This window comes from Engystomops pustulosus, chromosome 4, assembly GCF_040894005.1.
Source record: "Engystomops pustulosus chromosome 4, aEngPut4.maternal, whole genome shotgun sequence".
Lineage (NCBI taxonomy): Eukaryota > Metazoa > Chordata > Amphibia > Anura > Leptodactylidae > Engystomops > Engystomops pustulosus.
In genome coordinates, this window is record NC_092414.1 from 76,164,199 (window position 1) to 76,188,702 (window position 24,504).

Consider the following 24,504-nt stretch of genomic DNA (forward strand, 5'->3'; position numbering starts at 1 on the left):
CTTGGGTTACCCTCCATCAACAAATGAGCTACCCTTGTGATCCCCTTCTGTTTCCACTTGTGGACCTTTCCAACTTAACCATGTTACGGAGCCTTTTCACGCCCAAGATCTATAACGATGTCCCTTTAAGGGCCTACAGACCTCACACCCTTCACCACACCTTATGAAGTGTCAGAGTAGGGAATGAACCTGTGGGCTCTTTGAAACGGTGAGCCTCCAAATCCTCATATATATTGTCCCCGCCCAAAAATCTCTGCACTGGGGATCAGGAATGTCACCCACCCAACCTCCCAATTGCTGTGTCTTGCTCTGTGGTTACTGACTCTCAGCTCCCCTCCTGTCTTGTTCCACTGCAAAATCTCCAACTTAAAAAAAGTAGATTTCCGTTCCAAAATGAGGTCCCTGAAAAGTCTGTTAATTTGATAAAAATATCATAAGGGCATCCAGATGGGTGAATTATGTAGCAGGTACAGTCACTGAGGCATCCACATCATTTTGAAAGAGGGGAAGGTCTATCCCTAAACCATTCCAGATATTAAAGCTTTTTGCAGACTCCAGAGTATTTAGCCGAGAGTTCAGGCAACTTCTGACATCAGATGTCGCCAGATCCCAACAAATAACAAGTTTTATCTGATGTTGATCTATGGGAGGCTTAGAAGTAATATCCACTTTTTGATTTTTTTTTTTTCATTTTGTTTAAACTGGTACAAATTCCTATGCAGGTTTTCTTATTAATACATCCTCCTTGGAGTTGGAGCCTCTTTTCTCTTTAGCCACCACTAGGGGGAGTTAAGTGCATACAATAAACATAAAAATGTAAAAAAGAAAACTAAGAAGTATATTACGGTATATGATTTGCTGTATTTACTTATTTTATTTTAATTAAAAAATACTTAAATAGATTTGTCTTTAGGCCACAATTAGTATTGATGTAAATAAGGATGGAAAAAGACACAGGTCCATCAAGACCAACCTATAAAATTTATTTTTTTTCCCCATGATTAGGCGTCTCCTGAACATGTACATAGAGTCCGCCATAACAACCTCCTGCGGCAGGGAGGTCCACAGTCTCACTGCTCTTACAGTAAAGAACCTTTGTCTATGGCGATGGTAGGATCACCTCTCCTCTGGGTTTAGATAAATGTCTCCTTGTCCTGGCCATAGGCAAAGGTATAAAAAAAAGCTGTTAATTTTGTAATCTATCATTGTATTCTAGTCCCCCCATTCCCCTAATAATCTTGGTTGCTCTCCTCTGCACCCGTTCCGGTTCTACTATGTCCTTTTTATACACAAAATTCCATGTGTGGTCTGACCAATGATTTCTATAAGGGCAAAACTATTTCCTTATCATGAGATAAGAGAATATTCCTCTCTTGATACATCCCATAATTTTATTTCGTTTATTAGGAGCTGCTTGGCTCTGGTCACTAAAATTAAGATTACCCTACGTAGGGAGGGTTATGGTTGGGGTCCTGAGTTCTGCGGCCTTCAAATAGTGGAAGGATTTCAATACCTGGGTGTACATATTGTACGGGACATCTCCCGTTCCTTCTCTCTTAATATAGCCCCTTTGGTGACTTATCTAAAAGATAAGGTAAATACTTGGAGGCTCCTGCCTGTGTCTGTGGCTGGACGCATAAATTTACTAAAAATTATTGCATTGCCTAAATTGCTGTACACCCTAGACCAGTGATGGGAAACCTTTTCAGCTTGGTGTGTCAAAATTCGCCAAAAAACCGAGCATAACTGGAGTGGTGTGTCACTGCTTAGTGACTTCTTTATTAAGCTGTCAGTTGGTTTCTTTTGTTGGTCTTGCTGTTATTTAACTGGTGTGGGGTGCCATGAACTAAGATAAGTGAGGGGTAGGGGCCGTTACGTGAGGGGGGAATTCTTCCGGCAACAGCTGGACTACCACAGGTTCGCCATCACTAGTCTATATGCAGCTATTCTGTACATATAATGAGCTCCTTCTAGTCAGCTGCAGGGCCCTCCTTCCATTCTGCACCTCACTATGCGCCCATAAAACAAGTAACGGCCACATGTGGGGGGTCTCTGTACTCGGGAGAAATTGCAGAACAAATTGTATGGTGGGTTTTCTCTTTTTATCTTTTGGAAATGTGTAAATTTTAGGCTAATTGAACATATAACCGATACAATTTGACCCCCTTCCCTAAAGCAGTGCACATTAACCCCCTCTGTCTAACGCCCTTAGACAGAGACAGGACTGGCAGTGCTCAATTCCTCAATTAAGATCCCCCCGAACAAATAACAAAAAAAGCAGTGTACCTTTTAGCTACTTTTAAGGACATCTGTGTCCTAAGAAGTGCCCCCCAAAGCAGTGTACATCACAGCCCAGCACGGCAGAGCTCAACTCTGCCCGCCTCAGCTCCTGTGTAGAAGATGTTCCTGCGCATGCGCATTACAGGTCGCGTCTGTGAGAGTCGGGGCTGCTCTGTCTCCACGCTCCACTCTGACGTCATTGCGTGGCCTCCACAGAGCAGGATGGGAAGACAGTAGCAGCAGCTGTGATCTCTGACTGAGATGCAGCCGCTCGCTGCAGACCACATCACCGGGCGTTACGGTGGCAAACATAATGTTTCTTGCCAGTCGGCCCAGACAACAGCAACCAGTTCGCCCCTGCACTACAGCAATTTTTATCTGGCGGGCGGTGTGTCACTGAAAATGGCTACGCGTGTCATAGGTTAGCCATCACTGCCCTAGAGCATGCAGATATCCCAGTGCCCAGACGTTTTTTTGCGCAGCTGGACTCTTTGTTCACCTTTTTCATCTGGGGGAGTGGGCGTGCTTAACTCCATCTGTCCACTTTGCGTCGCCCTAAGTCACAGGCGGGGACTGCATTGCCGGATCCCTTCTTGTATTACCTGGCGTCACCGGGTGTCACCTGGGCAGATGCCAGACGCTGAAAGCCACCTTGCCAGTTCCTCCACCTACGCTCCCTGTGGTCCGTATTGGAGCCTGTTGATTATAAGCCTAACCACCTTCTTCCTTTGCATAGGCTGGCCAGACAGGTTTGGTCTCATGCCAAGAAACTAACAGCTGCACTGGGCACCCCTGTTCATGTTCCCCTCTGGTCCCACCCAGGGTTGCTCCATTTCTCATTTGTAAGATGGTTCATACTGGACTGCCAAGGGCCTAGTGAACATAGCTCAACTTCTTGGGGAGGCAATTAGATCCGCTTTTGATGTTCCAGATAGGGAAGTCTATCGTTGCCTACAGCTAAGGCACGCTTTTCTGGCTCAGTTCCCTCCGACGGAGAGTGCTTTCTCCTCATTCCCACTGATTGGAATTCTACGTTCTCAGGGTCCCAGAGGCCTGGTATCTGTTATCTGTACCCACCTCCTCTCTGAGCTGTTGGAGGGTCCCCCTCTGCCAGTCAGAGCCCGATGGGAGGCTCTCATTCCCTCACCATCGGATGAAGACTGGGGGGGGGGGGCGGCCCAGGAGTCTCACACATCGGTATCACCGGCAGCCAATAATAAACTAATTCAGTTGTTCATCATCCATCAATGCTATATCACTCCAGTCAGACTGTTTCATATGCATAGATTGCCGAACTCTAGATGTCACAGATGTCTTGTGGACAGGGCAGATTTCATCCACCTAATATGGACTTGCGATTACATAGCCGTATTCTGGAGAGAAGTACTTTCTCTGCTGTCTGATATCCTGAATAAACCGGTCCCTACCTCATCGGCCCTATGCCTGTTGGGAATTACCCAGGAGGATGACTGGTCCCATTATGAAGCTATTTTCTTGAAGGAAGCTCTGTTTTTGGCCCGTACGGCCATTGCCATACGCTGGATGGCTGATCGCTCTCCTACTGTCTCTCAGTGGAAGAAACTAGTTAATCTGACTCTACCTTACGAGAATATAGTTTGCAAACACCGCGGCTGCCCGGATAAGTTCCGAAGAGGGTGAGGCTCTTGGTGCTCTTCCCCCGATACCCTTTTTAATGTTCGGAGTCTGTGAGAGTCTCTTGTTCCTTTTCAGTGAGTGCAATACTCACTGTAGGTGATATTACTATAATTTTACATAATACAGTTGAGCACCCTTCCTGCACTCCTCTGTGCACTGTCGACAGAAGGGATTCCTTATTCTCCAGAAATAGGGTGGTGGGTTACCTTGTTGCCTAACCAGTGTTACTACCTTTGCTTTAACTCCATTTCTCTCTTGACACCTCTCGACCAGGTTGGTTACTGTTCTATGTATGGGTTGGGGAGGGGTTTACTGGATCACTGTTTTTGTACAGATGTTATCACACATGACAAATGATTGTGTAAAGATATATGTTGTTATATCTGATGTACCTCAGCTAATGCTCCTTGTTTTGTGATGTTGCACCGTTTCATTTCTGTGCCAATAAAGCGATTTAAAAAAAGAATTAAAAAAAAAAATTAAGATTACCATCCACCAATACCCCCAAGTCTTTTTCTGTTGAAATTTTGAAATTTGACTGTTGAAGTAATTGACTGTTTAGAACATAATTATAACTTTTGTTACAAGGTTTATTATAACCTTACACTTATCTACATTATACCTCATTAGCCATTTCTCCGCCCATTCCCCCCCAAGCTTCCAGATATCCCTCTGTAATATTATACTGTCGGCCTTGGTATTAATTACTTTACAGAGCATTATATCATCTGCCAATATTGAAACTCTAGTGTGTACACCCTCTATGTGGTCATTAATAAAATATTACATTTACACACAGTCCTTAAAGTGTCCAATCAGTGGGATTCCAATAGCTGGAACTCCTATTCTTAAGAACAGGGGTCTTGTGTACCCCTGTCTTAAAGGGAATAGTCCCGATGGGACTGCTATACCCCTTTGTAAACCTTTGTCTGCCTCCCTACTCATTAGGTACTTCCCTTATTCTGTCAACAGGTAATAAGCTATAAACTTGATACAACTCCTTTAAAGGAAATCTACCGCATCATTTAACATTTACAAGGCATCACCAATACTAGCATACCTCTGTTATAGATAATAGGCTGCCTCTACCTCCTTCTCTCGGCTGCTTCAAGAGCTCGGCTGCTTCAATATCATTAGGAGGGGGCAGGGTATGAGGAGGCAGTGGGCAAGATAGGTGCGGAGGGGCTCCGCCAATGCCCCTGGCGCGCTTCAGCTCCATTTAAAGAGACGTTTGTATGAAAAGCTGAATATCCATGAAACATTCTGACACATATTTGTATGAGTAACTCAATAGATCAGTCGCAGGTCTTCTGAATGTCTTGTACGCAGGATAGGATTTTTAGGATTTTGTGCTTTAGTTGTACTTACAGATTTCTTTGTGCTTGTGTAACAGGATGGGTGGTAGATGTCTTATGCTTGCTTACCACCTCACGCTACGGCTTATGTGAAGACGATATTCTCCAACTACTGAAGAAATTGGGTTATAAAAATCAGCATGAAGTAACCCCATTTCACTGGACTGCATTTCGATCAGCAACTTCCAAATGGATTTGGGAAAAACCAGATGGATTGCTACAAATTCACCACCAATCTTTCCATGATGCCATTGTCCATTTACTATTTGGTAGGTCATATAATACTCTTGTTGTATAAAATACTCTTTATTGTATATTAATGTCATTTATGCCAGCCAAAAAACCAACAACTGAGAGCTGACAACTATGCAACCCAAACCCCATGTCACTATTCTTGTTTCAGGAACCAGCCATTAGGGGCCTGTAAGCTGGAGAGCCCTAGAACAGTACTTATGGTGGTCTTTCAGTACAGTTGTGCAGTGTCACAGATTAAATGATCACTTGTTTAAGTCCCCAAATACATATTGGGGCACATTTACTAAGAACAGTGTAAACATAAGAATAGTGTAAACAGTTTGCCTATGTATACTGCAGAGTGTGCCCATATAACGTGGTCTAATCTTCTCACTATGCAGGGGTCGCCATGCCAGATGGTGAAAGCCTGGATTATACTTTTCAGAACACAGTGAGTCGTAAAAAAGGCCGTTTTCATCATGTTCTGCTCAAGTACTTTCAGCAGATGGAGATTTCTCGACAGGTGTATGAAGAAGTTCCTTGGCACCTGAAGGTGATGGGCAAGCTCCCAGATTTATACAGGTTTCTAGTAAATAAAAGGTAAATATGTCATCAATGGGTCAGATCCCAAGTGAGTACTGTCATACAGTAGGTAGAATACTGGTAATAACATTGCAGTCATGTACCTAGGCCACTCAACGGAAGTAATACTACTGGACTAAGGCGGCGCTCAGATCTCGTTTTCTTCCTCCAGTCTAACGATACAGTGAGATTATTTCTGATGTACCTTTACAATGGGCTACAATGTATCCCTTTGTTTTCATATATGGTGCTATCCGTCCTCCGCTCAGGCTCCTCCCACCTAAAAGCAGGAGGAGGGGTGAACATCGGCAATAGCCAGTGACTTGCTGCTGTCCATGTTCTGGGAGTCTCCCGAGTGATGTCCAAGCAGACTGCTGTTTTTTTATACAGTGTTTACCGCTGGATGCATAATGTGCAGATTGTTTCCGGGTGTATACCTTAGACATGTGCCAAATCCGCAGTGTGAATGTAGACTAATGTTTGTGCTTTCCCTTTCAATTAGTTACAGTTCTTGGTCTTTTCATATATCAGGACACTAGACTTGATCTGTAGAAGTATGAAGCATGGATGCCAAATGAAAATGGATCTTATACACTACTGGAAAATGCTGTTACATGCAGGAAAGGATCCAGCGGTGGAATGTCAAATCATGTTACATAATATAACAGGTGATACCTTATGTAAAGGGGTTTTACAGGATAATGATTTTTATGATCCTATAAATGCTCATCAATATCAGATCTGGGAGCCCCACTGATTCTGGTAGACTCCTATCCTGAAGTAATAATAACAGAGGATAGACCCGAGTCCAGCTTTGTTTGTTCATGAGCCGTGCAGCCGGGGCATATGTACAGGAAAAGAAAAAGTTGAAAATTGTCCTTATTCATACTTGAAATTTAGTAAAAGAATTAACAATTGTTTTTACAAGAACTTATTAAGTGTAATGTGACATTGGTGGTTGCAGAGTATGCTGAGGACTTCTCTAAAGAATGCAAAGTGATAATATTTGCTGCACAGTGCCTCAAAGATATTGGTAAGACCAAAGAAGCCGGCTCCATACTCTCATCTATTGAACATAATCTGGTAAGAACAGCCTTTTTTATTGTATATTTGATCCCATCAATAAATCACAGACCAAAGGACACAAGATGTCCTGTGATTTCATAGTGTCCCATGGTGTCACCATGTACAATGATGTTATAATGTCTTGTGGTATCATAATGTTTCATAATGTCAAATATGTAATAATTTAAAGAATTTGTCAAATTGCTCTGTAATTCTTAAAGGGAACCTGTCAACACAGGACTCTTTTTCAATGGGGAAAGCTTACAATACATAGTAAATAGTAGTTCGGAAATATGTTTTTAAATATTCCGTGTATGCATTGGTTACAGAAATATTGAATGGTAAAGTTGTCTCCCTGCTGTGTCACGACTGAAGTCCCGGTGGTTGTGCTACTCGGTCTTACTAAACAGTGCAAAGGTGATACAGCCGATAGCCCCTACCAGAAAAGAATTCCTAAATAAAGTAGAAGGGATGCTGTTTAAACGCGGCGTAAAGCGGTTTATACGCGGCGTAACACAGCAGTTAAGTTTGAAAAGCTATGGGCCCCTTGGCTTGATGAACTTGGACTAGTGTCTGGTACTTTATTGAGGGACAGAACTGGATTGGGGGGAAGTGGGCTTAATGTATAATGTATATATAACTGTAATGTTATGGTCATCTGTCATGTACCATTATCTTATTGAGGTCCTCTCTTCTCATAAGTATCTTTTCACCCTGCGCGGTGAACATGTTATTTCACATTGTATAACATCTGTAACCCGTGTGTAAAGGCTGGTGGGGGGTGTCGGGGGATTTTCGGGTGTGCTTTGTTTGTTTGTTCATGAAAAACGTAATAAAAAAAATCTGGTTTAAAAAAAACAGTGCAGATGTACGCAAACTGCGTAGCAAGACAGCGTAGCAATGGGAAGCATGCGCAGTGAGCAGCAAGGCGCGGTGAGACGCCTTCTCTGCTCACTGTGCATGTTGGGATTAACCCTATGTCACAAGTGGAAACTGTAATGGAGGATGTGGAGGATAATAATGAGCAAGGGCAGGGGCCAGTGCTGGATTTGGAAGCCAAATATTTGGAAAGCACAACCCCTGGGTCTGCAGTCGGTGACCTGGCAGGTAAACTTTACCATTCAATATTACTGTAATATTTATACACATGTTTCCGCAGTACAATTTACTGTCTATTGTAAGCTGTCCCTTTTGAAAAGGAGCCCTATGGTGACAGGTTCCCTTTAATGTCTAATGATATCATAATATTTTTGTGAATTTGTGATGTGTTGTAATCTCAAGTCCAGTAGTGGTTTATAATATAGGTGGTTTGGCCAGTAGCCTGGGGCCCATGGTCACCCAAACTACCCACCAAATTTTATAATGTCAACACCTACAGAGGGTCTGTCTGCTGCAGTCAGCACACCATCCATTCACACTAGGCCAATTATGCTTGCACCCACATCTGTGAGTCTCACGGTTTTCCATTCCTACAGGTCTTGTTTGCATCTGCAAAACATACCAACCTATTTCCCTCAAGTCACAATCTATTTATTTTTAGACTGCCTCTTGTGCCTAATTCCATCAGCCAGACAAACCCTTGTTTTTATTTTAAGTTAATACTTCTTAGTGTCCTGTAGATGGCAGCAATCTGTCACTTTAGGATATTTTATTATTCAAGGATAATGCAGCCTGTCAAACAGACATCCAGTCCATCTCTAGTGCTCACAAAAAGATTATTATGTCTCCATACCATCCAAGTGTAAAATAGATAGGCGGAGATTCATTATGCCTTCTCCACCAGTTTTCATGAATCTCCCCCTCCCAGCCAGTTTTCCCCCTCCGCGGGGCGGGTGGAGGGCGGTCAGGGGCATGAACACCCAGCCCGCCACATTTACTCTAGTCTCGGCAGGAAAACCGGCGTAGACTATAGAAAAAGACTCTGCCAGTTCAGATCTGGTCTACAGGTCCGAACAGGCGGAGTTTGCGCCTCTTAGTGGATACAGGTGCAGGACCAGTCTTAATGAATTCCCAATATTGTGTTTGTACTGAGGGTGCGTTCACACATTCAGTTTTTAGATGCAGTTTTTGATGTCCGAACCAGGAGTGGAGTTAAAAAAAAAGAACTGGAGCAGCTTCTCCCAATGATATGTTCTCACCCATTATTATCCACAACTGCTTTTTTAAAAAAAACTGTATCTGAGAAACAGAACATTTGAACCCTGGACTCAGCAAAGTGAATCCTCAACAATGCACAATGCCTCCCCCTCCTGACATTTCTCCTCTGATGCAGCCTGTGCATTGGAGAGACAGTGATGTCAGCAGTGTGATGGGAGCGGTGGGCATGTAAGAATTTGCATAATTATTTGCATAATTTCTAAAGTAGTTTTTTTGGACCAAGCAGGACATAATATAATATATATAACTACACTACTTGAATCACGGTGTAACGGGTGCCCCCGTGACCCGTGCCTACCCCCGGCTCCCCTCCATGCCTTACCTGGCCACGTTCAGTGGTAGCTCCTGTTGAACCACCTGGTGGTACCCCGCCACAATAAGTCCCACCTGCTTTGCGGCGGGCTCTGGTGAAAACCAGGTACTACTTAGACTCCGGTTCCAGGTGTTGGCTTACCTTATCGTCCGCAGTGGTACAAAGTATCCCCCGATGATCTACCTCCGATCCTGACACACGGTACACAGAGCAAGGAGTGAGTGACAGTAGTTTATCTTCTTACATTTCCTATAAGTTCTGCTATGTGGCACTATTATAGTCTTTTGTTAGGTAATTGGCGGGTCTGTTGATTTAATGCTACAAGAAGTGCTTTTTCTTTTATTTAAGAAGTTTGTATTTTGCATGAAGTGCATATAGACTGTAAAGTCCAGCACATGGCCCTGGTAGGACCATGTTTATGGCTCTTATCCTCTCCCAGTCTTAGATCCCTATTGCAGAAAAAAGTATGAAATATCTGTACTGAATATTGTGTTATGAAATAGCTCACCTTATTATGTAACTCCATACCTGTGGCCCATTGTGGCATCTGTCACATTTATCATGTACATCAGGAGCTGCCTAGCTGTATGTGCTAATGTGAATCATACAGCCTAACCGGACCTGAGAATCATTATCCATGGTCATCATACTTGTGGTGGAAGTTTTCATAAATGACCTGTTACATGTGACCTGACTTTCTTTCGCCTATTTTGTTTAGGAAGCAGCAGAAAGCAGAAACAATGAAGTACTAATGTGGGCACAAAAAATTTCTGGAGATCTGTATCAGGAAATTGGCTCAGAGCAACAAGCAATTATTTATTATGAAAAGGCGCTTAATAACCTTAACAAGAGTGACCTAGAAAATAATGACAAACTGCTGAGACTCAGAGGTATGCTTTGTCTCCAGAAACCTTTATTACTTCGAAATGTAATGGAGGTCAGCAAATAATAAAAGAAAGGACTTAGGGCTGCTTCAGATGACCATGATTGGTCCCTGAGTTGTGGACCAACCACACTGCCGGAGATAGGACATCTATCTATCTAAATCCTTTCTTTGCCATTGGAACAATAGGGTTGAACTGTAATATCATGATTAAAGTGAGGAAGCAGGGACTCCATGCTTTATGCATCACTATGATGCAAGGAGTCCATTCCCACTACGGTCGGTCTGTGAAACAGGACACTGCATGGTCTGCATGGACACCAACCTTGGTCAGCTGATAGTACCCTTACTGATATAGGAACTTACTAAGAACCCATTCAGGGACATTTTTGCATTTTTACATTGTCATAAACAACACAGTTAAACAAAAGGACGGCCATCAGAGTCTAACACTAAATTGCCTCTCTCTTTTGCTTCAAATTTGTCTTCTTTCTGTCTCCACTGGTGCTCCCTGGCACTGTACTTTAAGCTGCTTTCACACAGCCATAGGTATGCCCGGGCAAGCCTAAAGACACACAGGCGTGGAGTCCACAAATTTTTAGCAATTGTGATTATTTCAGGGCTTTTACACCAGTTGAATGACATAGAAGCTCTGATAAATGTCTCCATGGTCTTGTTAGTGAAGTGAAGCCTTGAATCATATCACACCTTCCCTGAATGCAGAGAAATCTTAATTTTGTTTGAATAAAAATTAGCGTTTGTGTCCCACGGGTGTGGCCATGAGATCTGGGGCACCATAAATGGCAGGCATTTATATGGGAATTGTAAGGCTAGCTAGACATTATCGTAACCAAACAATGGGAGTTTCTGGAGATGGACCCACAAGCAACTTATTGGGGGTCATTTACTAAGGGCCCGATTCGCGTTTTCCCAACGTGTTACCCGAATATTTCCGATTTGCGACGATTGTACCTGAATTGCCCCGGGATTGTGGCGCACGTGATCGGATTGTGGCGCATCGGCGCTGGCATGCGCGCGACGGAAACGGGGGGGCGTGGCCGAACGAAAACCCGACGGATTCGGAAAAACCGCCGCATTTAAAAACCGAAAAAGTGTCGCTTGGGGAGCGCTTACCTTCACCTGGTCCGAGGTGGTGCATTCCGACGCGATGAGATGACTTTCAGCGCAGCAGCGCCACCTGGTGGACGGCGGAGGAACTTCCTTCATAAATCCCGGCCGGACCCGAATCCAGAGCAGAGAATGCGCTGCTGGATCGCGAATGGGCCGGGTAAGTAAATCTGCCCCATTGGCTCTAGTATATAAAGGATGTGTCATAGTGATGCGATTAAGGGGTATAAACCTTTTTAATTATGTAATTGTAATCTACAATGGCTTGTGTTTTAAAGCACCCATTTGCTTAATACTTAAAGGAAATCTACCATCAAAATCAAGCATGATAAACCGATGGCACTTATAGATAGATCCAGGCACCATGACTCGTTATCCATAGCCTCCTTCCTTCTAAAATCAACTTTTAAAATTATGCTAGTCGGAAGTCAGAGGGAGGGGGCAAGTGTTGAGAAGCCTGGAGAGGGAATAGCCTGCCAAGCTACAGCACGGAGGGGCTCTGGAAGGTGTTACCAGTTCCGGTTCATTAGCACAATTTTAGAGGGAGGCCATGGATAACAAATCTAAGAAGATTAGCACAGTCGCTATGTCTGTATCTAAGAGTAAGGCTATATTCACACTGCCGTTGCCCGCCCGTACTGTAGCGGGCAACGGCAGTGCACGGGGAGAGGAGGAGGAGGTGAGCGCAGCTCACCCCCGCCTCTCTCCATAGGAAGTAATGGCGCACGGCGCCGTACTACGGGTAAAGGCAGTCCGTGTGCTGCACCGTACCGCTCCCGTAGGGCGCCGTGCGCCCATTGCCCTCTATGGAGGACGTATATCGGCCGTATATACGTCGGCCATATATACGTCCTCCATACGTTAGTGTGAATGCAGCCTAAGTGTCCCTTTAAATCTGTAAACTTACCTAAAATAGGTAAAAAAAAAATACCGTACATGCTACCTGCCTACCCCTAACCATATTAATGAATCATCTAATCACTAAATACTTACTTCGGTTCCCTTGTTTTGCTCTATAGACAGTCTATTATGTTTAAAGGGGACCTTAGAAGCCAAAACATGGTATGAACAGCGAAGTAAGATACTAGACAATACTGCAGAACAGCTTTACCCGCACACAACTGGGCCGTATGAGCAAGCTGCGCTGAAACTTTGGCAAGGACTTTACAAGTAAGTAATATTTCCTATTCAGGTTATTGCTTAATTGCTCAAGATAACAAGGAAATCTTACATTATAATATATAATTGGGTATTTTAATTACAATAGACAGCCTAGAGGGAAGACAATTTGGCATCTATCATGAAGTCAATATAATACTTCCTGAACTTATTTTCTATAGCAAATGTATATACTGTATTAGGCTTCATTCACACAACAATGTGCCCCCCATACCATACCATAGCAGGGCAGGCACACGGCGGCGCCTGGGAGAGGAGGAGGGGTTAAGCGCTATTCACCTCTGCCCCTCTACATACCGATGAATGGCTCACGGCGCTGTATTACAGGGAAAGATAGGACATGTCCTATCTTTCTCCAGGCTATAAAACCATACGGTGCCGCACATGTGCTATGCCATACCGCACCCGTACACGTCCCCCATACGGCCGTGTGAATGTAGCCTAATACTTATATATTATGGATATACTTTATGTCTTCTCTGATGCTGACCAATAACTGCTCTATAATAAGCTTTATTTTATTACATTCTAAAAATAAAAATTTATATGATCAAAAGTAAAGCAATTCATAAAACCTTCCCTTAATAGCATGCTTTCTGTTTTGTTTTGTCGTAATATTATATACCACTATCACTCTAAAAAATAAAAATAGTACATTAAATATGATAATTGGGCTTGTAATTTAATAACAAATATATATACAAAATATTTAATTCTTGATGTTAGAATGATTGCTTCTTTTTGAACATTTAAAGGGAACCTGTCAGCAGGATTTCACTTAAAAACCAACATTGTGCCAGCAGATTTCTTCTTTAAATGTATCTTTATTATAGGGTCTAATTTGCTGATCGTGGGGTTCTCACTGATTGGACCCCCACAGATCACGAAAACGAGGGGTCCGATGGGGTCCCAGTTACCTCAGTCGGACCCCTTGTCGCTCTGAGAGAGTAATGGAGCAGGCGGCTGCGCATGATGGTTCTGCTCCATACATCTCAATGGAGCCGACTGAAATTGCTGAGTGCCGGGATCCATTACTCTCCAGGAGCGACGTGGGATCCGACTGAGGAAACTGGGTCCCCATCAAACCCCTCGTTTTCATGATCTGTGGAGTCTCATCACTGTGTATAGGGCAGTGAATTGTGGCAAAACCCCTTTAGGTTTCCTTCAAAAGATTAAGGACATCTATCACCAGATGAAGGATTGTAAACCAAGTATACTGACCTACTGGTGTGTGCCCCCACTGGCAGGATGTGGTGTTCTTTTAGCTTCTTATGCCCTTTTTCTAATGAAAAAGGGGCTTTAAAATTATGCAAATGCGCCTGAGGGGCTCCAGTCTCCATTAACTGGTATAGAGCCTGGAGCCCCTGAGGCTCATTGCATAATATTAAAAGCCTTTAAAAAAAAGGCTGTAAGAAGCTAAAAGAAGAGCAGATCCTGCCAGAGGGGGTACACAGCAGTATGTCTGTATGTTTGGTTTACAAGCCTTGATAGATGTCCTTTAAAGTTGTATCCTAATAACACAAAAACACCTCTGCAACAGGAAGATTTTTGCGAAATTCTGCACTTTCAAGTTTGACCTTAGAAGGGTTGACTTTACTGCCTTATTTGATATCTGCTATAACTATTTGTAATGTTTTCTATGACATACAGTAATGACCTCTTTAATACTTCTATATTTGTAGGTTTTGTACTGGAGACATTTCTGAATCAGAAAAATATCTTGTTGAGTGTTTGGATATCAGACACAAGCTATACGGCAAGAATCACATCTTGTGTGGAGAAATCCAGGAGTACCTAGCGGACATACAAATATATTCAGGATCCAGTAACTAGTAAGCATACTACTGTTCAATGTATTGTACTGATGGTGTAAAAGGAACACATTTAGGTTATGTTTACATTTCTGGACAAGAAAAGGTGTAGCATGCATCATTCCCAATGCCCAGGGTTCACTGAAATACTAAAGTGCATACACCTGTTGTTTTTGGATGTGTGTTAGCCATTGTTATAACAGCTAGCGCTATGTGCTCCGACACATGGCCATTGTTTTTACACCCTGTGTGTAAGCCAACTGTTCCTGCCAAATAACTCAGAGCAGGTCCTTCTACTGCCGAGATTGTGGCTGGGGTAGTCTTTTAGTGGTTTTACTATCAAAGATAAAATATTTGTGTTACAAATGTTAGAATCTTTCCAATCAGAAAGTGGTGGAATATCCTAATAATATTAAATTTCTTTGCAAAGGGAAGGGAAGCCTGCCAGCCCCTGCCCATGAGTATCCCAAGCCTTTATAAAAATAATTAACACTGTACTCACCTTTCTGACCCCCCCTTGCAGGTACTCTTCTTGCTTTGGGTGCTCCAGCTCTGTCTTTGGGTCCCCGAGTGTGGCCGGCAAACACAATGACGTCAGCCACTTGCCGATGTTGTTGTTTGTGCGCCGCTGGTATCGCGCAGGGACCCTAAGAGGAGCTGGAGCACCCGAAGCAAGAAGAGGACCTGCAGGGGCATTGGAAAGGTGAGTACAGTGTTAATTTTTTAGACTCCAGTATAAGCCAAGTTAGGTTTTTTCGTGCTGAAAAACTCGGCTTATACTCGAGTATACGGTATATGGCTGCCTAGAGTTCATTATGTCATTAAAAACCTATATCTATAGCTGGATATGGCTGCCATTTTTTTTAAATGTAAACATTATTACTTTAGTCATTTTTACACACTACTCCAGTTTTTCTCTTGCATTAAAGTGTATCATTTACTTTATTACCAGCTCCCAAAGGCAACAAGCTATTGAAAGCTACAGGAATGTTATTAAAAGCAAAGAAGAGGCCGAAAAGGGCTCTTCTTCCCCAGAGATAAGACGATATCTAAGGTTACAGCTTAGCAATACTTTATTGAAAGCAGGTAATGTGGAATATTTGATGTTATATCAATTCTGTATGTTTGGAGGATTCTTGGTGATGCTTTATGTACAATTAATGGGAAAAAGTGAAAAACAGGAAACTGCCTTCTGAGGGCCAATTTTATAGAACTCAATGTTCCAAGAAATGTAATTTAATGTTGGAATTCTTGTCTGCAGGATATGAGTCTTAAGAAATCCCTGCAGCGTTGACCAGTTGTGATGGATTTGGGTTAATCATTTCTGGACAACGCTACTTGAGTTCCACTTGTTATGACATTAATAGCTCCTGCTTTAATATCACAGACATATAAATGACCTTTATATCAAGTGATTTGCCCTACGGCTGAAGGAAAAAAATCGTAATGGAGATTTGTGTCTGATAACCAACCATTTATAATCATTCTAGTGATACCTGATACAATGTAATGTGAGACCTCCACTAATGTAGATCACAGGAGACGATCATTATAATGTATAATGTGTTTTAGGAGAATTAAAAATCTCTCAAAAAAAATTCTACAACAGGCAAGAGTGTCCTTACCTGTGTTTAAATTCAGATCCTAAGACTATATTGACTGTACAATATCACTGTTATCTTAAATACTAAATAGCATATTTGGGATCATTGAACCTTTGTGCTTCTTTTGTTTTATTACTTACAGCAATAAGTCTCCCTGATAGATTGTGATATCTGCGGCTTAGACATTTTGTATTATCTGGGACAGCTACTGTCTCAAAACCTGCTGACTTTGGGCACCTTACACGCCTACCGTCTCCTGTCCCAGGGCTTTATCAGGCACTGAAACAAGGGATGGGTGGGTGTGCGAGACCGCCGGAAGTAGTCGGATCAAAGCTGCCATGCCCCTGTAAATAAACGGCGGGAGCACTGGAGATGTTGCTTAAAGCCTGTCTGCTTATATTTTCTTATAGACAACTTCTTTAATTCTGGATACTTATTATATATTCAATTCTCTCCTAATAGACCCCTTCCCTCAGCCTTTATACATCAAAACAGGGAGTTTTGGGAGTTTGGTATTCTATATGGAATAGCATGAGTTTTTCTGGTACTAAACGTCTGAGCTGCATCACTTCCTATACCCGAGTGCTGTGTTGCCTGTAGGCTGCATTGGGGATCTCTGACCCATATATTTTGGGACTGGTTGGCTATCTGCAGGTTTTGGCTCACATTCCAAGGTTTGACATACATTATGCACATCTCCAGTTGGACCTGCTAGTAGACATTAAAAATAGCAGGGGTACATTAGGCAGGAAGGCTATAGAAAGAAGTAGTGCCTTCTGCAATACATTTCGAACTCAAATCGTGAGTTCTTTCTCAAGCAGACAAAAGAATTCACGATTTGAGTTCGAAATGCGTCACAACTCCTTTCCTTACCCTTCCCGCCTGATGTACCCCTGATATTTTTAATGATATTTGAATAAAAATTATTTTTTTTTATCTAGGAAGAGGACACTGGGGTTCCATTCTATATGGAATCTCTGGAACCACTATTGGGTTCAGTGCAATTCTTCATAACTGGCACATACACCCCAAAGCAGCGGAAATTCACTTCCATGCCACTAAATGTAATTTAGCTTCTGTGTGCTTATCACCAAAGTTTTCTCATTTCTAAATGTTTCTCGTTGCTTTCTACTTCAAAAACTTCAATAACTGGACATTATATTGTTTAATGTATTTTATGAAATTGGGTTTATAGACTATTGATTGTCTTTAACTTTGTGCGGTACTAAACATTTTCAGACATGAGAACACTTTTTCTTTTTTTTTATTGCAATAGGAAAACTACTTTCATTTGATAATTTAGGAAACAAGAAAGAGTCTATAGAAATGCTTCAGAGATCCCTGGACCTCAGAACCAGCATTGTTGGCACAGATCACCCTTTGACTTCTGAAGTTCAGCAGTAAGTTGCATTGAAGCCTTGTTTGCTCTCACTATTGAGAGGTTCATTATGTGATGACTTATGTTGATAGTTTTCAGATCTAGATGATTACTGTTACATGAGGATTCCTTATGACTCTAATTGGAGGTCATATTTTCATGATTGTAGTATTTACATTAGATGGAAGAAACACTGCATCATAGCGGCTTAGTATCACATGTAGAGATGTGTCTATAAGAAATTGTTCACGGAAGAAATGGCCCGAATAGTAAAAGTAATATAATATATTGTGCAATATAAATGATGGTACAATATTAAAGGGGTATTCCGGGCATATGAAAGTCTGATACAAAAACCCATGATGCTATAAATAAATGAATATAACAAAACTAAATGTCATCTGTCACAAAATGGAGCTTAAATAGTTTGATTTTATGATTCACAAAATTTTATGGCCTCTCTAAAGTAGGCGGAGTTATCACCAAGATGGCCGCCACTGGAAACTACAAGTCCCAAGATCCTTTAGTTGTCAGTAACTCCTCCTACCTCTTATGCTCTGCTCCCAGTGATGATCTGCAACCAACCAACTACAGCCAAACTTAGTGGTGATCACATGTGATGTGGACATGTAACCGGCGGCCATCTTCTGTCCTGTGTCTTCTCCGCGCGGAGGAAATTAACGGACTGATTAAAGGGCCAGCAGCAATTTAATTCTTCATTACAGTCTATGTCAGCAGCATTTTTCTGCCAAGGGGAGCAGAATTTTAAATGAACAACTAATTGCATATTAGCTCATATTTTAATAACCAGTTTGTATATGAATTATGCTGATTCCTGGAATACCCCTTCAAGGTAATGCAGTACACCTGAACTAATCCTACGTGTAACCTATATAGTAGTATGCAAAGGTGAGCACACTAGTTAAACTAAGGCTCTCTGGGGCAACCTGCTCTCCTATCCTAGTGCAGAATATCAGAGGTGGGAAATCTTACATTGTGATGTATAGGTTTAAATGATTGAAAAAAGAAATATGGGTAAAAAGCAGAGTAGATCTTGTCAGGACTCCTATGAGAGGCAGTGAGAGTCCTGATTTCTCTGCACACACAGGGATTGACAGCTCTGCCTGCATCTGTGTGTATATACAGAAGGTTGTCACGGTATGAAGGTGGGTGGTCTGCTCCCAGCATCTGTTCCTAGCTCTCCCTCTTAGGAGTCCTGTTAGAATTTAGGGTAAGTTCAAACAGAGGAGTGTAAGACCGGAAAATAAAATTTGCAGCAGATAACCAGAATTGTTTTTGGAATTGTTTTTTTTCCCCAAATCTGTTCCAATCAAATAAACCATGTACAGGCGGTCCCCTACTTAACCCCTTCCCGACATTTGACGTAATAGTACTGCATGGCGGGAGGTGACTTCCCGCAAAATGCAGTACTATTACGTCAAGCTGCGGGTGTCGGCTATATATTATAGCTGACACCCGCCTCTAACACCCGCGATCGGAGATTTCTCCGATCGCGGGTGTTAACCCCTAACACGCCGCGGTCGCGCTGACCGCGGCGTGTTAGAGGCATTTAAATTCAATTAAATGTCAATCGGACCCCCCCACGGCGCTTACCGGGGGGGTCCGCAGCTCCGATCGCAGCCCCGGGACTGCCGGTGCCCAGGGCTGCGCGATCTTGATCCGGAAGCCGGGTCCGTGCCTTCTGGCAGGACCCGGCTGTAAGACACTGGGCATGCGCAGCATGCTCAGTGTCTTACATTACACAGTGCAATACATTTGTATTGCACTGTGTAACCTGTAAAAGAGCTTGAACAAGTGATCAGAAGATCACTTGTTCAAGCTAAGATGTTAGTAACTGTAAAAAAAAGTAAAAAAAAAAAAATAAAGCTTTTTTTTAAATAAAAATAAATAATAAAAGAAAGTGAAAGTCCCCCCAAACACCCCATTTCCCTGTACACAAGCAATAAACTATAAAAACACTAAATCACAAAAAAAACCCACTTATTTGGTATCGCTGCGTCCGTAACAATCTGTACAATAAATCATAATCATAATTGGACCCACTCGGTGAACGTGGTAAAAAAAAAAACCCCAAAACTTGCCAAAAATTAAAACTTTTTATCAAATTGCTTTACAAAAAATTTTCTAAAAAGTGATCCGAAAAAGTTACAATCACAAAAATGATACCAATGAAAAGAACATCTTGTCACGCAAAAAATAAGCTTACAACCAGCTCCGTCAACCAAAAAATACTATAGTTATGCCGCTATAAAAATGGCAATACTAAAACAAATGCAATTTTTTCTATTCTAGTTTTCCTTCAATAAAATTGGACAAATATAAAATAAACTATATAAATGAGGTATCACCGTAATCGTAGTGATCCGTAGAATCAAGATAATATATTATTGTTATGCTACAGTGAACACCCCCCCAAAAAAATGCTAAAAATCCAAAACAAGAATTGATGATTTTATTTTCCTCCACACGTAAAAAGTTAATAAAATTGCTTCAATAAGCTAAATACCCACTAAAATGAAGTTTTTTTACAGTGCATCTCATCTCGCAAAAAATAAGCCCTTATTTGTCTAAATTGCTTAAAAAATAAAGATTGTATAGCCTATTCCCAATGCGCGTTGTTATAGAACGGTGCGGCGGGTAGTGACTTGCCAACACGGTTCAGACACAGTGATCGGGCAAGACGGCGGCTGTTCCTGACGGCCATCCATCCGGCCCCATGGAACAGAAGGGTTACGTCCCACCCACATGATCGCTGCTATTGGCTCATCAATTCAGACCAGCCAATAGCAGCGAATTTACTTATGACGTCAGTAATACCGATCACCATGTCTGTAGACACGGTGATCGGGGCAGGGTGGCGGCTGTTCCTGACAGCCACCAATTGTGCTTTGCAGTCCAGAGGGTTCTTGTTGCCCCCCTCTGTCCATGTTTGCCGCTATTGGCTGGTCGATTTGGTCCAGCCAAAAGCAACAGTATTCGTCACAATGGGCATCGCTAGGGTGAATAAGAGCAACACTTGGCAATAATTTCCCTACGGAAAACGAAGATATGGTACAAAAGCGCTGGCCGTGCACATTGTACAGATGATGCTGTACAACTCTTACGAGCTGTTCCAATGTGCAGGTCCTGCCGTATGATTTCTCCGTTTTCAAGAGGAAGATATTAGGAAACTAATATTGGGACAAGAAGGACGGGGCCCCAGTACCTCTGGTTTAGATGTTCCTGTGTTTTGCCAGGACAGCATTTTCCCGGTGAATTCTGCTGCTTCTAATGGTAGGACTCAATAAAGAGTCTGTTCCAAAAGAGGAGCTAGGATGGACACTACATACTACTACCGTGTTTCCCCGATAGTAAGACACCCCCGATAGTAAGACATAGTGGGTGTTTTAGGGGGGTAGGCTAATGTAAGACGTACCCCGAAAGTAAGACATAGAGCGGACGGAGCCGGGAGCTGCAGCCTCTTCTTGTCACTGCTGTAGCTCCTGGCCGATAGAAGACTGTGACCGGAGCTCAGCTACTCCGTGCAGGCTCCGATCACATGAGGAGAGAGGAGACAGGGCTGCACAGTGTGGAGTCTGCAGCATGGAGCCAGGGAGAAGTTTCCTGCTGTGTGCTGCTGCCGTCTGTGTTACTGGAGCAGCTCCTCCCCCTCCTGTGTAGCTACTAAACTCTGCTACATCAGTCGGACCTGGAGGGGGAGGGGAGCAGGGGAGCACATGTCAGCCTGGACCAGCCTCTACTCAGCCCTGCAGTCAGTGACACTGAAAAGTATGTATGTTTATGTGTAATGTGTATGTAGCATACCTCCCAACTTTTGTGGAGGAGAAAGAGGGACAAAATGGCGGCGCGCGAAGCGCGCCGCGGCGATTTTTTTACCCACAGAAGCCACACCCTAGCCACGCCCCCTAACCACACCCCCTGGCCACGCCACTGCTCATACCTTCAACGCATCCACTGGCACCAATGTATATTTATGTATATAATTGGGGGGCATATTCCACTCCCCCTAGACAACGAGCATGCCCTCCTAGACAACGAGCATGTCCTCCCCTAGACAACGAGCATGCCCCCCCCAGACAACGAGCATGTCCTCCCCTAGACAACGAGCATGTCCTCCCCTAGACAACGAGCATGTCCCCCCCTAGACAACGAGCATGTCCCCCCCAGACAACGGGCATGTCCGCCCCCAGACAACGAGCATGCCCCCCCCTAGACAACGAGCATGTCCCCCCCAGACAACGAGCATGTCCCCCCCAGACAACGAGCATGTCCCCCCCAGACAACGGGCATGTCCGCCCCCAGACAACGAGCATGCCCCCCCCTAGACAACGAGCATGTCCCCCCCAGACAACGAGCATGCCCCCCCTAGACAACAAGCATGCCCCCCCTAGACAACGAGCATGTCCCCTAGACAACGAGCATGCCCCCCCCTAGACAACGAGCATGTACCCCCCCCTAGACAACGAGCATGTACCCCCACCTAGACAACGAGAATGTACCCCCACCTAGACAACGACCATGTCCCCCCCTAGACAACGAGCATGTCCCCCCCCCCCTAGACAACGAGCATGTCCCCCACCTAGACAACGAGCCTGTCCCCCCCTGTGGCTGCGTGCCCTTTTTTGTGTGTTTGTGTTATTTTTGTCTTCCAGGACCGTGCCTGCTGTGGACTGCTTCCGATTCGAAGGATTACATCGATGACCGACAGTTCTAACAAATAAAATGGTCAACGAGGGTGTGTCTGCGTTTTTTGTTCAATAAAATTTTCTGAAAACGGTGTGATTATTTATTTTTTTGCGACACTCTTCATAGTTTGCCGTAGTAGTGGTGCCGGCTAGATGACGGTGCTCATTACTAAGGGCTGGCCTTAGTGTTTGCCTTAATTTTTTTGGCAAATTCACACTAACGCCCATACCATTACCCCGGTACCCACCGCCACCAGGGGTGCCGGGAAGAGCCGGGTACAAACCAGTACCTGACCGTCTATAGATGGTCAGGTAGTGGGGCGGCTGCAGGCTGTTATTGTTGCGCTGGGATAGCCCCCTAACAGTGGCCTATCCCAGCTCAGTAATGGCAGGCTGCTGCTGCTTTTTTGTATCAGGCTGATTTGAAAAATAGGGGCACCCCATGCCGTTTTTTCTTCAAATTTTTGACAAAAATATGCGTGGGGTCCCCCCTTTAAAGGGGGCTCCCAGGCTGTTTCCCCCATTTTTACAAAAAAATGGGGGGGAAAAACGGCATGGGGTGCCCCCTATTGTTCAAATCAGCCAGATACAAAAAAGCAGCAGCAGCCTGCTATTACTGAGCTGGGATAGGCCACTGTTAGGGGGCTATCCCAGCGCAACAATAACAGCCTGCAGCCGCCCCAACACCTGACCATCTATAGACGGTCAGGTACTGGTTTGTACCCGGCTCTTCCCGGCACCCCTGGTGGCGGTGGGTACCGGGGTAATGGTATGGGCGTTAGTGTAAATTTGCCAAAAAAATTAAGGCAAACACTAAGGCCAGCCCTTAGTAATGAGCACCGTCACCTAGCCGGCACCACTACTACGGCAAACTATGAAGAGTGTCGCAAAAAAATAAATAATCACACCGTTTTCAGAAAATTTTATTGAACAAAAGACGCAGACACACCCTCGTTGACCATTTTATTTGTTAGAAATGTCGGTCATAGATGTAATCCTTCGAATCCGAAGCAGTCCACAGCAGGCACGGTCCTGGAAGACAAAAATAACACAAACACACAAAAAAGGGCACGCAGCCACAGGGGAGGACATGCTCGTTGTCTAGGGGTCAGGGGTAGACATGCTCGTTGTCTAGGGGGGGGGGGGAATGCTAGTTGTCTAGGGGGGGGACATGCTCGTTGTCTAGGAGTCGGGGGGAGACATGCTCGTTGTCTAGGGGGGGGAATGCTCGTTGTCTAGGGGGGGGAATGCTCGTTGTCTGGGGGGGGGGGACATGCTCGTTGTCTAGGGGGGGGGCATGCTCGTTGTCTTGGGGGGGGACATGCTCGTTGTCTAGGGGTCAGGGGGAGACATGCTCGTTGTCTAGCAGGGGGAAATGCTCGTTGTCTAGGGGGGGAAATCCTCGTTGTCTAGGGGGGGGACATGCTCGTTGTCGCAGTAAAGGGGAGGGGTCCTATGGAGCGCAGTAAAGGGGAGGGGTCCTATGGAGCGCAGTAAAGGGGAGGGGTCCTATGGAGCGCAGTAAAGGGGAGGGGTCCTATGGAGCGCAGTAAAGGGGAGGGGTCCTATGGAGCGCAGTAAAGGGGAGGGGTCCTATGGAGCGCAGTAAAGGGGAGGGGTCCTATGGAGCGCAGTAAAGGGGAGGGGTCCTATGGAGCGCAGTAAAGGGGAGGAGTCCTATTGAGCGCGCAGTGAAAGCCATAAAAAACACATTTGATATTTTCCTTCCCGCTTCCCAGTACAGGGCCTGGAATATTTAATACTGTCACTAGGAAGTATAATTTGTTACGCAGAAACAGGCCGCACACAGCTCTGTACGTGGAAAAATAAAAAAGTTATTGATTTTTGAAAGTGGGGAGTGAAATATGGAAACGCAAAAATTGTTCCGTCAGAGTAATGGAGCAGACGGCCGTGTATGACCATTCTGCTCCATTACCGTCATAGAGCGATGACATGGACCTTATGTGGACCCCAACAGACCCCTTGTTTTCATGATCTATGGGGGTCACATCACTGAAACCCCCACACATCAGCAGGTTAAGCCCTGTCCTATGGATAGGGCCTAACTTGTATTTGTGGGAAAACCCCTTTAACCCCTTAACGCTCTGCGCCGTAGCTCTACGACGCAGAGAGTATAAGGAGTGTATGAAGAGGGCTCACGGGCTGAGTCTTC

The 24,504-nt window shown here is 44.0% G+C and overlaps 1 protein-coding gene across 3 annotated transcripts in view; it reads left to right on the top strand.

Annotated features, from left to right (window-relative positions):
* LOC140126663 (tetratricopeptide repeat protein 41-like) overlaps window positions 1–24,504 on the top strand; it is a 71,661-nt gene that overhangs the window by 31,119 nt on the left and 16,038 nt on the right. For all 3 annotated transcript variants that reach the window (XM_072146371.1, XM_072146370.1, XM_072146369.1), the window contains 9 exons: window positions 5,330–5,560; window positions 5,927–6,125; window positions 6,639–6,775; window positions 7,072–7,190; window positions 10,361–10,532; window positions 12,673–12,823; window positions 14,515–14,664; window positions 15,596–15,729; window positions 17,524–17,647. In XM_072146371.1, the coding sequence (XP_072002472.1) occupies window positions 5,330–5,560; window positions 5,927–6,125; window positions 6,639–6,775; window positions 7,072–7,190; window positions 10,361–10,532; window positions 12,673–12,823; window positions 14,515–14,664; window positions 15,596–15,729; window positions 17,524–17,647 (1,417 nt within the window). The remainder of the gene's footprint in view (window positions 1–5,329; window positions 5,561–5,926; window positions 6,126–6,638; window positions 6,776–7,071; window positions 7,191–10,360; window positions 10,533–12,672; window positions 12,824–14,514; window positions 14,665–15,595; window positions 15,730–17,523; window positions 17,648–24,504) is intronic.